Genomic DNA, 14,277 nt, shown 5'->3' with positions numbered 1-14,277 from the left:
AAAAAAAACAAGTTTGCTGCTCTAGCTGGCAGCAGGTCCCAGCCCACTGTTTGTCCCCGCTCTGACAGGGCTTTGCGTGAGTGCGTGCAGTGGTAGCTGGGCAAACGGGCTGCCTGGAAATGCCAACCGTGCTCCGAGTATTCCAGCATCAGTCTGCTGGATGCTTATGTGACATCCAGTCTTACTGGCATTACTGAATATAACAATAAGCTAGAGCTGATCTTTAGAAGAAGAACAAAGAAGGCACTGTATTTTTTTGAGTCTATAGGAAGTCTTGGGGGGGGTGGGGGTGTGTGTGATAGCTTTCTCCTGCTCTTTCAGCAGGATTAAGCATCTGACACTTCCCAGAAGCTACAGGGTGCTCCAAGAACTCTGTAGCGTTGTATAACTGCTGAACAAACCAGTACGTTGTTTTCTGCCTGCTCGGTGGTTGAGGAAATTAAATCATTTGCAATAGTGTTTGTTACAGGATACAGAAAGCTTTTGAGAAGCAAAGGACCTTGCTTCATTCTGTATTTCACAAGCTGACTGCAAGACGAGTTTTGGAAAGACTTTGCAGTAATTACATTAGTTTTTTTTTCTCCTTAATGGTTAAAAATCAAAATTCAGAAGTAGGTATTGCAACAAAAGAGGTCTAGTTTTGTGCCCTTTTTACAGCAAGGAGGAGGAGCCACAGCTGCTGTATTTTAAAACAAGCAAATAAAGCAGGAAAGAAGATTTGTTCTTGGCAGTTAAGCAAGATGCTTCCTCTTCGGCAGACCAGGCAAGTGGTAAGTGGCGGTGTTACCTGTAAGCTGCTGTGGTCATAGCGCTTATTTCTGTCAATAGGAAGTGGTGAGTGATGATGCCAGGCAGGCGGTGCTGCTGCGGGACAGCGAGGAAGCAGCCTGCGTGCGGAGTAAAGGTTGGTCAGCGGTGAGCTGACTCTGCTCTGATTGGGAGGCAGGATTTGTAAAACAGTACTAAGAGTGGCACCAAGCTGCTTCCCACAGCAGCTGTGTTACACGTGAATCTCTGGTTTGGTTAATCCTCCTAAAATACTTGTGTTATTCTTTGCGGGTGAGTGATCAGGGCTTAGAAATTCTTATTTTTTTACTGTAGTTTAAAGACAACTGGAGTTTAATTGTGTATTCTAGGAAAAAAATGATAAAGCCATGAATGAAAGTTGACTGTAACTTTCTTTTAATTGAAGACAAATAAAAGAACCAAGGGCTCAAACACTTTTTTAAAAGACATCTTCTGTGGCTGATGTCTTCTCTCGAGCAAAATATACAGCATATATATATATATAAAAAACATAACTACATTCAAGTACCAAACAGAATTTACATTTTCCCAAATAGAGAAAATAATGCACGTGATTCACCTAACCTTAAACCCATCCATGCATAAAAGACCACTGCTGATAAACCAGCAGCTGGGCATTGTTAACACACTACTGTGTGTTACTCTGAAGTATCGACGACATCGGAGGCACACCTAACACTTAGCGCTTGGGAGTTTTGGGTTTAGAACATTTAACCTTGCTTTAAAGTCCGACTCTGCACAGAGACTTATTTGTCTAAAATCTGTTCAAATTTAGGGTTAATAAAAGAAAATCCATCAAACGGACTGATCCATGGACTCGATCAAGTTTTTGTCGCTGTAAGACAATTTTGGCTTCTCGCTCAGAAATTCTCTGTCAAAGTTGTTGTAGTCGCTTGCTGACTTCTGTGTTAAACAGAGGGAAGACAGTTTGAGACAAACTTTGTAATTTCTCCTGGAACAAATTGCTTAAATACAAAAGGTTAGGAAGTTATTTCTTGAGCTCCTCCCTCCTCCCCTTCCTTTAGAGAAAAATCTCTTTTTTTGCCTTTTTTAACAACAAACACTGTAAATAAGATTATAACTGGGCAATTGCTTATTGCTATTTGAAAACAAATAGCACCAGGTTGCTTCAGAGAAGAAGCACCTGGATTTGTGATAACATTTCACAGAATTACCCAAAGATCCTCTATTGACAGAAGCAATGCAACACTTAAATATAAGCCCAACAGTTTCTTGCAATTAACCAAAATTTCAAAATTCCTGAAAGCATTTTATGGTCCGTACTTGTTGAGAGGAAAAAAGCGATGCCCTATTGCAGCTGCTTGGTGTCCTGATAAAACATTTGTGCATGTTTTGTGAAAATTCACATTACTAAAGACTATGTTTCACACTCTGAACCTCCCAAGGTTACTATTCGTGGGATCCTGATATTTCCAGAGTTCCCACTTCTATGGGGATGTGCAACATGGAGCCTTCTGTTCTAGAATGGGACAGCTCTCCTCCGGTAAGTACGTGTTAAAGAGACTGTGTTACCTCCAGATCATTTTACCTGTACCAGTTACAAAGTGGAGGAAAACTGTTTTGGGCGTTTAACCAGGGGAGACGAAGCAGCAGCATCCCGTGGTGGTACAGACTGTGAGTAACACGCTGTCTGTTCTTTAGATGATTTTTCAGGTAACTTCAGGCACGTACACTACAAGTAGTTCTAAGTTCAGTAGTACAGAGGGTGCATCTCCCTTTGCCTACTTGGAGACTCTCAGAGGAGTTTGAAGCAGCACATATTTAATGCCTGCAGGCAGTTACCAACCGAGTAGCCTTAAGTTATTGGTCCTTCTCCGTATGGCATTAATGAAGAGAAGTGCAAGAAACTATCAACATTTCTGACATCGAGGAGAATGCATATTGGAATTATTAGTTGATTTTCCTGAAGATTTTAATAGTAAAGAAGCTCCTCGAGAGAGTATAGGAAGACAGTATTAATAGGAAGATTTTGGGGCAGTCAGAGGAATATGGTGTGCCTTTTTATAACTGAAAGCATCCCCAGAACAATGGAGTTTGAGACAGTTGTGTATTCATTTATAAAATGTGAGGAGAAACTTGCAGTAGGAGAGTTTGAGCAAGTTGAGAAATCACCCCTCACGTAGGCTAACGTTTGCAATACTCCTACAGAACAAAGAATAACCACATACCACTTTTGGCTTGAAAGGAGGGTCTGCCTCCCTCTTTCTCTAGCACCATCCAGTTGATAGTTTTGAAGAAAGGATGGTCTCTGATATTCCCCGTGACCCCAAGTAGTCTTGTTGGATCCCTTTCAAATAGCTGCAAGAGAAGATACCCAGTAAAGCTTTGTGTCCGCTCGAAAGGTAGGTGGCACTGGAAGAATAATGGGATATACTGCTAAAAGAACAAAAGTTGCTAACAGTAAACAGACCATTAGTAATTAATCTGACCTGGATTTCCATGTGTAAAAGTAATTTGCTTGCTGATAAACAGCTCCTTTTTAAAAGCCTAGATTTGTCCCTCCCTGAAGAAACACAGTACCGTGACCCACTTGGTGAATCATTGGTCCTACCTTTCTAATCTATCTTTTGATTCCTGGTAATCCAGCGTGGGTAGTGAGGGGTGTCCACTCGGATTGACTCAAATAATTCATCTTCATCATTCCCCATGGAACGGGGATTGTCCAATCAGCATCTCCTACAGCCAGGACCCCAACGACCACCAGTCCCCAGAGAACGTGTACCTCAAACCTTGCAGAATCTTGTTCCACAGAAGAAGTACAAGTCATTAGTACAAGGCAGCAATATATAGCAAAAAAACATAAGATGGATTTTAAGAGAGAATCTTTAATAACTAGGATATTTGGGGGGATTGTGGGTGGGATCCAGCTATTTGACAATTGTTGACATTGATGCACATCTGTAGTTTTATCCTTGGCTGCTGTTTGTGGAAATGGGGACAGGTCCTTGCTTTCCATTCAGAAATTTTCTCCGTTAACTTTAAATATCATATACTTGGAAACATCTTGTCTAGTTTCTTTACGAGATGAAGGGAGAAGCAAGTAGCAATGGAAGGTATATTACTACCCAAACAGACTTTGACATCATGTATAGCTTTACCAGCTAACTACCCTATTTGGACCTCTTTGCAAATCAGCTAAAGAACCAACTCTGAACACAGGCAATTTAACCTAGAGAGATTCCCATTAGAAGCTGCTTTTGCTTTGAGTTTTGGCCGTTTGCACCGGGCACAAGTCTGTTCACCATCTGCAGTGCCCATACGTTTGCTTTGCGGCAGCCCCACGTGTGTGCTGGCTGCAAAGGCAGAAGGGAGAACTCGCTGTTCAAAACCTGAATGTTTTAACATTTCAGAATCACGGTTTTTAAAACTTGCAGCTATGGAATATTTACAAATCTCAAGTGCCTTCTATAGAGAACTCAGATTTAATTTTTTTTCCCACTGCTAATTAGACTTTCACATTTCTGAAATACTAGTCGACAAAGAGATTCATCACAACGGCCATTCCAAATCAGTGTATTAAATCCATCCCTGCAGTACGTGGCAGTGACATGCTGACCTCAGGAGCGATGTAGTCTGGGGTCCCACAGAAAGTGCTGGCCTTGTTCTCGCCAAAAACATTTTCTTTGCACATTCCAAAATCAGCTATTTTGATGTGGCCTTCTTTATCAAGCATCACATTGTCCAGTTTTAGGTCTCTGCAAAAAGTGTTTCAAAAGTTACACTTAAGGACAAGGGAGTTGTTCTTATGTCCAGAGGCATGCAGTTTCTTCACTGATAAACACCCACACTACATCGTATAAAGAGGCTTTTCAAGGAAATAAACCATCCATCACACAATACATACAGAATAGTACTTTTGTTCTTGGAACGTGGGAGGGAGAAGGAAGAATTCTCTCGTTAGAGTAAATAGGAGGCTGAGGGGTATATATCATGTGTGACCTTCTGATCCTCAACATCTGCTTCCGGATCCAAAAGCACAGCCAGTGCTTCTGATGCTTCTGGAAGGAGGTGTGAGTTTGATGCCCCACCAGCTGACATACATAGTGCTACGCCAACTCTGTTGCTCAAAAGAAGGATTGTTGGATTCTGGAGTGTATGGCAGGAACATGTTTGAAGCCTGCCCAGCTTTTAATACTACCTGTGACTTGTTCCTAGTTACAGCTTGAGGGGTTTCGTCTGTGTTGTGGCTGCTGTCTGTGAAGTGTCCTATTCATGTCTTTTTTTCAGAATAACACTATTCGATCAAGTAAGAGCTTTGTAACAGCGGTTTCCAAAAGCTACATTCCCTCCCTTTGACTGTGATGCATTTTTTTGTCCATCTGGCTCCAAAAGCACATACCAAGGAGGGCAGGCTGAGAGAAACTTAACAGTCCTTCTGCTTACCAAGAAGACCAAGACTGAATAGAATAGATAATTTTTATGTGAGAACAGGGCAGTCTCTTCTCCTTGGTAACTTAAGTTACCAGTATCAGCTCCTGACACTGCTCAGATGATAAACAGCAGCTCGAACCAAGAGTCCCTGATCTAATGCTGCTGTTCACCTGGGTAAATTGAATATATTGAGATGGGGAAAACTCATGGTAACCTGGGGCACCCTACCTAAACAAGCTGTAAAATCTTTTTATGGACGTGCACTTAACATGCAACACCTCCTTAAGCTGCTCCAGTCAGGTTCTGTGATTATACTGGTAAAGATCCTGCATGAGACAGGGGAAGAAAAGTACCTTTAGTTTTGCTGGGTCTTGTGGAAAATGGCACCGTTTCTCTGAAAATATTTAATCCTATGAAATCTCCCTCCAGGAACAGTTTAATTTAACCTAGGGAAACTAACAGCAAGCCTAAAAAACACTCTGAAAATTGGGAGGAAGGATCTTTGTGTCATGACAACATATCCTGGAGTTTGATCCCTTCCTGCATAAAAAACCTGCAGGAGGCAGTGGGAATACAGTTGGGTACATTAATACCTTCCTGGGTTATGGCTTTCTTCTCTGAGAGGCAGATAGGCTGCAAGAAGACCTCTTCTTCAACAAGGAGGATTCCTGCACCATTCATCTTTACAAAACACTTTTTTGCTAGTCTCTAACTTCAGAAAATTGCCTTAAAGGACAGACGGCCAACAGATGCTTCCGGTTTCTATAAAGGAGATGGCAATAGAAGACGTTTTGGGGCTGTTTACCTAAGGCCCTGTGTCACTTGCTCTGAAGCACACAGCTGGTATTCTTTGTACCTGTTCTGTTACAAAGGTAAGAGCTACCTGAGCACAGTTAGCTAACACCAAATGGTGCTTTGAAACTGGGGGTGGGGTGAAAAGGCTGGAGAAGGAAACTAAGAGGAAAACTACATTAAAATAAAGCAGAAGGATCATATTGTGGTTTCACATGGAAGGCAAAAGCAGACAGCTTTCACCTCAGTGGTTTTTCACAAGCCAGTTAGGAAGTGATAGCCTCAAGGACCCTCTTCCCTTGCCTCCAAACTCAAATAGACTCATGATTTGAAGGCAGTGTTTAAAAAGAACTGGAATAAACCCACTTTTGTGTAACATAGTAACATTCCATCATTCTGGTTGCCAAGGAAAAGACACAAGATATGGATTTATCTTGGGCAACTTAATGCCCTTGGCATAACATCAGCTCCTGACAGACAGCATTTACTTGTTACATCAATCAGTAATTCAAAGATGCGTAAAGCGCCTAAGACAATTCACAGGTCCCACGCTAGAGCTATTTGGTACTCACCGATAAATAATGCCTTTGCTGTGAAGAAACTGTAGCCCGCATAAAATTTCAGCTCCATAAAACCTGAAAAGACCAAACATCTTTTCATCTGTTTTGCTCAGCCAAAACATAAGTCAATGCAGCTGGCCACAAGAGCTGCTGTAAGCATCTCTTCCTGGAGTGAGAAGTACTGTGCACTTCTTTAACCCTTTAAACAGACTAACAGTGTATCTATACAGCTGGATGCTGTAATCTGCAAGTTAATCCCTTCACCACGTCTGTAGTATCTAATGCCAAACAGTAGAGGGGACACGACGGCAACGTGCCTTAATGCTTCATTCCACTTCTGTTAGGGAATATTGTCCCTTCTCTCCTCTTTAATAGTCTTCATATATTTTTAGTGATACGTACCTGCCTTTGAAAGACAGCTCCTGGGAGCTCAATACTCACAGGATTGCTTTGGGAGGGACTGGGCACCAATGGCAAGTTAGTCAGAAACAGACCTCACCTATCTCCCTCTGCACCTGCCCAGTTCCAGCAGACAGACTGAAACATAGCATCCCTTCAGGGGCGTTCTCCTCAAAAAAAGGAGGTGATAATCCAGAGGATATGAAAGGAAATGCTAAAAGAATGCTTCCCCGTCCCTAAAATGTATTAAAAGCTTTTTTTTTTTTTTTTTTTAAATTGAACAAATAAAAACTTTCCATTTCTGTATAGCAGAATGAATGTTGACCCAAAACTTCAGGAATAGGTAGAGGATGCCAGGAGAGGCTGCCAGCTGCACAGATGTTTGCTGAAACACAGGTAAGCTGGAGGGACTTTGTCCAGATTTTTGCTGGGGAGAGTAGGAAGGGAGCTTGTCCTGACCTATCAAGCTGGCTGCTACTCAGCCACTATTTATGCCAGACCCCTTGATCTGATCCCATCCAACCAGTTTCCTTAGCACAGCACACAGTAACAGAAAGAATTTTCCAGTCTGGTTATACAGTAGCACTGGTGCTTACAGGTACATCCACTACCTGCACTGTTACTCCTAAGGTCTTGCACACACCTCTTCCATGATACAATTAAACCCTTATGCTTTTGGTAAGAGGTAGAAACTGAGCTAAAAATAAAAAAAATATGGGTAAAGTAACAATAATACAATATTTTTGCATCTGTTAAGTCTCGGTGCCAGCGATCTTTAAGCCGTCGGTAACTGACAGAATTACTCTTGCTAAACAAAGTGCTGACCTGTTTTATTAGTATTCTGTGCAACATGCAGATTATGCTTCTGTACTATCATGTCAGCTTAGCAATGCTAGTCAATAAGTGGTCGTGTTTTTTTTTCCCATGCTGTTTTCCAATTTTTCCACCAAAATACTGTCCTACAGGACACTGAAGCTGTACCTTTTGCTTTTCATTGCTGGCTCATGTTGCAGTTTACTTAGCACCTCTAGGTACAAGCATCCCATAAAGTAAAACATCACCCTGCTACGTAAATTAAGAAAACCTAACTCCACCCATCATTAAATGAGCTGCTTTGTTGTATTAAACCAATGCCTAGAAATACCTTTTTGATCATCAGCCACTGAAACTTGAGTGGAAGACTGCAGGTAAGTGGTGCAGAGCTAGAAGCAGTAAAACCACAGAGACAGAAATCATTCATTCAGAGGGGGACTGAAGGGTTGCGGACTTACGTTGCTCTGTACAGATCAAAACGCCCCTTGTCTTGTATGTGGAACATCAGGTCTCCCCCATTCAGGAACTCCATAACAAAGAATAGATGATCCTGTTGCAAATAACCAGAGAATGGAAAAATTACTGATGCCATTGCAACCACATAGGAAGTAGTGATGTGGCTACTGGGGACCAAGCAGCCACTTTCCTCCCCTCCTGAATATTTTTCTACTTCATGCACCCCTAAGAGGGTGTGAGGGTCCAACAGATTTGAGTAGAAAAGGAAATTTAGTTCTTGCATCACTAAGTTACTTTCACTCAACTGCTGGTAACAGCACCCATAAAGGCTGCCACTCGTCGTGTTGCTGTTGCCATTGGGCTTTTTCGTACCTTCGTCTGGAACGTGCAGTAAAGATGTGTGAGAAATGGATTTTCCCATGCAAGCGCGAGGACCGCTTTTCCACCATGGTACATTCCCACATCATCATCAATTAACACCACATCTTTTTTCAGAGCTTTGATAGCAAAGAATTCATTCTTCCCTTTCAGCTCAGCAAGCAGAACCTACAAAAATAAAAGATGAGATTACAGCACATGTAGGAAAGACTGTTGCTGATGGTATCAGTAAGGGAAAGTCAAAGGTGTTTATAGCAGGTGCAATGATGATTAAAAAATTTAAATGGGAAAGATGAGTGAGACTTGGGAAGGTGACATTGCTGGGTGTTAGAGATGAGGAGACAGGGCTCAAGGACACGTAACACAGGCAGAGCAGCTTTCAGGACAGTTTTTCTATCAATGTCTTGTGAGTGTATAAGAGAAGACATGTAAAGCAGAAGCTGTTTGAGTACAAACACAAAATGTCCTTTTGCACTGTGGTGCATACAGGGCAATTCCTCTGCTTCGATACTAAATAACTAAAAAACCCTGTTGTGCATTATGAATCAGTTTGAGTTTAGACAAGATCCAGGCGATGAGTTTCTAGTGTCTTTGACAAAGATGGCTATATTCAATTTTGTTAAAAGATTATCTACCCAAGCAGCTGTAACAGTAAGACCTTTCTGGTTAATGAAAGCAGCCCATCACATTGCAGAGGTCAAGCAAGGCAGTCACCTTAAGCCCCATAAGTTTGTTACGTACCTTTCCAAAGCTTCCTTTCCCTAGTACTTTATGGAAGACAAAGCTGTCTATGTTGAATTTTCTCCTTGCAATTCGTGACGCTGTCTTGGCTGTGCGTCCCTCCCACAGTTTATCGTACTCGCTGCTGTCTGCTAATTGAAACAGGGAGCTTAAAGTTCAATATATGCAGAAGCACTGCACGGCTCGGATTTCTTGCTAAGAATGAAGTACTGACACGCTATTTCAATGCATCTGCTGCTGAAATACCAGCAAACCTAAACATAAGGGTCAACTCCTGTAGTTTACAACACAGTTTAAATTACGTGAGCATACTTGATAGTGTGGGATTTGAATTGAATCTGTGATCGTTTCTGATGCTGGGTTTAAACAATATTTACACATTATAAAAATCAAAGGCCCTAAAACTTTCCTCTATGATTAACATACTGATCATAATTTGGAGAAAAAGACACTTCACAAGGACTGCTTGTAACAAATTTTTCTTACATTAACAGAACAGGTTAGTCCCTCAGGCCTAAGGAGAGAGGCCATAAAAGATCTCATTTATGCCCAGTGCTGGCTAAGAAGCATGATCATACAGGTTAATCATGATTATACCCTAAAATTAATAACTGTGCTTTTTTTTTTTTTTTTTTTTACCTCTGCTCCATACATCTGCTTGGTCACTAACAGGACCCTGATGATAATCATGAGATCATACCACGTATGACCCACAAGCTGCCCAGCATCTTTGATAACCCAGGGAGGTGTCACACTGGCTGCACCCTGACTTAGTATGAAACTAAACTGTGTTAGCAAGAGTTTGTTTTTTTTTTTTTCTCTGTTCTGACAAACCAGAACAAGTATCATAAGTAATATCAAAATAATTTTCTTACTGGGTATTTCAACAGAATTAGTTCAATGTATGGATGAATATATAAAATCCTGTACCACTCCAAAACCACCCATTATCTCTTACTGAGCCTGTTGATTTCCATCTGGTAAAAACTTACTTCTACTGTTGCATTTATTTTTGTATAAATTATCATAAGTTAGCAGTTATGAAAATAAGGCTTATACAGTGCTAGAACTCTTTAGCAATAGTAAAAAAAGCCCAACAAAACAACAAAAAAAACCACAAAACCTTACTCTGAACCTGTAGACATAGTTTAAGTAATACCTGGATTCCTATTTCAGCCATTTAATCTCAAGTACTATTTTGGCTACTTACATCCTAAAATAGATAGCACTTGTCATTGATTTCTAGTGGTCTGTGAACAAGCCAAGATAATTAACCATGTGCCCGACATGGCCGCCAGAGGAGGGAGGGAGGCGTGTTGTACGTGCATCTGGTTAGCGAGGCATCCTCCAGTTCCACCGCGGGGAACTGCGCTGCCACTAGTAAAACAAGCGTTTTGCCTAAAAGTGGGTATGCTCATGGACTGAAAACTACAGGTAGTTTGTCAAAAGTTATTTGTGGCCAGGAGAAGGTAAAAAGAAATATGTGTTGTTTTTTTTTTTTAACACTGCTTATTAAAAAAGTTGTCTAACATAAGGCACGAATGAATAACTACTTAAATTGTTACTTTGTGTAGTCTGGTAGGTAAATGGCTAAATTAAAACACTGCAGATTTTCTCACCTGTTACATCTCCTCCTGGACCTCTAGGTTTCTTATCAAAATCTTGATAAATACCAACATTTTCTACAGATCCAGAATCAGACCTTCGTGTAGATTTCTAGAGGAGAGGAACATTTGAAATTATATTTGCACTATTACTTTATAAATACATATAACAATAGCTCTTGAATGTGACATGATGGCAGTATAAACTTTTCTTTTTTATTAACTCCTAGTACATACATTTTCTTAAGAAGTCTGGTTCACAGACTATTTAGCCACATTCTTCACAGCTTCAGATAAGCCAATTGTTTTATTTCCTTCACTGCAAGAAAACAAGTCATTGAAATTCCTGAACAGTCTATGTTATGTTGTTTGTTGCAAAATTATTAAAGGTATAACGGTTTGAATCCATGGTGGGAAGAATTTAAACTGTGGAAAAATGTCCCCTTGGACAAGTTCATTTGAAAGGAGATGGGAATCACTGTCACACTGGACATGCTGAAGTCATATCTGTGTGAGACATCTGTCTTTAGCACAGGGAAACAGTTTTGATGTATGGAAGATCCCCGAGGTCAAATTTTAGTAATGAAAAGATCGAGCCTTTCTGTGTTGTGAATTTGCTGGTGCAACAACTTTCACTGTTTTCAAAGTAAATATCCTGTGAAAGCTTAGGAACACTCAGCTCAGAGGAAATACTGTTGGCTTTTGTGATAATACATTTTCCTGTTCTATTTCAGAGCTTGTGTCTGAATCTTCATTTGCAAGTCAGAAGTCGACCACAAGAGACAGCCGTGCTGCAGCAGGAGACGATTAGTGTAAACCATGGGACCAGTGTTAATTCCAGAGGAGTCTTCTCTATGTATATATCAGATTAATAAAAATTGAGAATATCTGGTATATATTTCCTTATTTATTTAATTTTTAACATTCACGTGGAATTCTAAAGTTGAAGCATGGGAAAACAGACTTCAGCTTTATGATACCACTGATTACACAAACAGAAAGGGAGAGAATAACCTTGGCACTATAGAAAAACAAAGTTGGATTTCAGGACACGCCCCTCCTAGCCCCCCTGTGATTTCAACTTTAGGCTATTGACATCTTTGTTAGTCTCTTTACAGGTCAAGAAAGCTGTCTGCATGTCCTCCATTCCAAACTCAGCTCCCCATAGAAGTGATACAGAAAAGCTGAAGTAAAAACCCCCAAAATGCTCTGAAAACCTCTCATTACTTGACAAATGGCAATAAAGCATACCTGGCTAACTTGATTTAAAGCTTCAGCTAGCAACTTCTGGTTTATTCCACATAAGTTTGCCACCTTCTTCTGGCATTTATGATGCACATTCATCCCACATTCTGAAAGAAACGTAAGGATGGTTACACAAGCATCAGGAACTGTCTGACATTACAACAAAAAGGGCTGTTTCTCTGTGCAGCCCCAGAAACCTTGTTATAAAACCACATTGAAGATGGATCCATCATTGCTAATAAAATTGCAGTTTTAATCTTTAACTCAAAGAAGGCTACAGAAATTGTTCAAAAGGAAAAATAACTCCAATCATTATTTCTTTATTCTCAAAATCTGTTACAATAAAGATCATCTTGCCTTTCTGTGGGAGAATTATAAAAATGGTATTTACAGTAAACACTTTCAATACACTTTTAGGTGTTACCTTGAGTCAGCCTCACCAAATTTCAGCTATTCCCAAAGTAGAGGTTTTGATTATACTCAAGATTACACCTCCACAGCGTGTTTTCAGATGCCATTACAAGCTCACCTTGATGGAGCTGTCTCTCTCTAGTACAAAAGCTTTGTCAACCACGCATGGATGAGATGAATCCCATTCTATACAGCACACATACAGAAACGCACAGCGTGCAGCAGTAGCTAATCTCCAGTGGTGGGTGGAACACTGGAAAAGCACGGAGAGGTCCCAGCTGCCCTCCCTCCTCCTCCGTACCTTCACATTTGAGTCCCTGTTTGACCAGCCCCCAGAGCAGGCTGCCGCAGTGGTCGCAGAAGGTAGGGCTCATGTAGTTGTAAACTTTGAAGCGATGAGGCATGTCAATTTTGAAACGTTCCTTCTGAAACTGAAGACAGGGAGAGGGGTAAGGCACTTTGCCCAAAACAGGACCAGCTTCTTACAGAAAGTGGCTTGGATATTACAAAGCTACAACAATTTTATCTCAAATATCCCAGTCTTGACATCCCTCACCTGGCAGAAGGTGATCTGCCCATCAAAACGTACCCACCCCCTTGCAGGGCTTTTAACTACTTTTCTTGTTCTGAAGTTTTATCCAATACACATTACATACGATCTTTAAGAGAAGACAGTAACTTGGGTTGTACAGCCAAGCACCTCCTAAAGGGACTTGGCCATTTCTATACAAGGTTTTGTTAGTTCAGGAGTGTTTAATTACATAATTACACTGAAAATGTATTGTTCCAGCTCTTACCATTGTGTCCCTGCTGTTGGCTGCAGTACCAGTACACCTCCCAATGATTTTATCAATACATTTCTTATGAATAGCAGCATTACATTCTTCAAGACATGCACAAGAAAAAAAAGGATTCCTTCAGATAATAAATACATGGGATGAGGTATTTGCATTTCACAGCACAATGTGAAAAACACACTCCTTTACATCGTACTAAATACACCAAAACCTTTATTTTCTATCAAGATTATTAACTTTAAAGCAGCTTCCCCCCCATTTTCTTTTTCCATGACCTCTATTTCTAAACTAAATTTGCTGCCATTAGGAAATGCCACCAGCATTTAACAGAATGATAATATTATGCTTTTGAGTTTTACCCTTTGATATCTCCCCTACTGTTAAGTAATGCACAGCGATCTATGCTAAGTCAAAAATGCTTTTCAATTCAGCTGTAAAACCCATCAATAATCATAATTCATTTTAGAAAAGATTTCTTAAAAGCTGCTCTCATAACTGAATGCAACTTTTCAATTATATTACACACTTACGAAAAGAATATCCGAGTTTAAATCTTGCTACTAAAAACTCAGGTAGGAATCATAATTAGGCACCCTTAGGTTATCGTGCAAAACTGATATTTAATATCTACTACTACCTATAATGATTTTCAGAAGATATTTCAACAGTAACTACTAAATCTACAGGTTAATATGGAAAGTAGTAGAAGGAAAAAGTAAAATTAACTTACGCCTACATTTGTATCCCTGCTTGTTGAGTCCCCTGAAAAACAAATGATAAAGAAGAAAATCATAAAAGCATATATTTGCTGGAACAAAAGGTGGTGTTTTTTTTTATTTTTACCATGTCAACCAATCAATCCTTTGCCTATGGAAATATTTG

General features: G+C 40.3%; 1 protein-coding gene across 1 annotated transcript in view; it reads right to left on the bottom strand.

Annotated features, from left to right (window-relative positions):
- Positions 1–1,553: 1,553 nt before the first annotated feature.
- The window catches only part of PRKCD (protein kinase C delta), a 29,666-nt gene continuing 16,942 nt past the window's right edge, over positions 1,554–14,277 (bottom strand). Inside the window, 16 exon segments of the mRNA XM_086619007.1 lie at positions 1,554–1,608; positions 1,610–1,710; positions 2,997–3,032; positions 3,034–3,140; positions 3,392–3,467; positions 3,469–3,567; positions 4,385–4,523; positions 6,564–6,626; positions 8,222–8,313; positions 8,592–8,765; positions 9,339–9,469; positions 10,958–11,054; positions 12,194–12,294; positions 12,900–13,029; positions 13,396–13,481; positions 14,126–14,157. Of these exon segments, the coding sequence (XP_086475133.1) occupies positions 1,554–1,608; positions 1,610–1,710; positions 2,997–3,032; positions 3,034–3,140; positions 3,392–3,467; positions 3,469–3,567; positions 4,385–4,523; positions 6,564–6,626; positions 8,222–8,313; positions 8,592–8,765; positions 9,339–9,469; positions 10,958–11,054; positions 12,194–12,294; positions 12,900–13,029; positions 13,396–13,481; positions 14,126–14,157 (1,519 nt within the window).

Source organism: Tauraco erythrolophus, chromosome 12, assembly GCF_009769465.1.
Source record: "Tauraco erythrolophus isolate bTauEry1 chromosome 12, bTauEry1.pri, whole genome shotgun sequence".
Taxonomy (NCBI): domain Eukaryota; kingdom Metazoa; phylum Chordata; class Aves; order Musophagiformes; family Musophagidae; genus Tauraco; species Tauraco erythrolophus.
The sequence above is the reverse complement of the archived record's forward strand: the minus strand, read 5'-3'. Positions and strand labels throughout refer to the sequence as shown.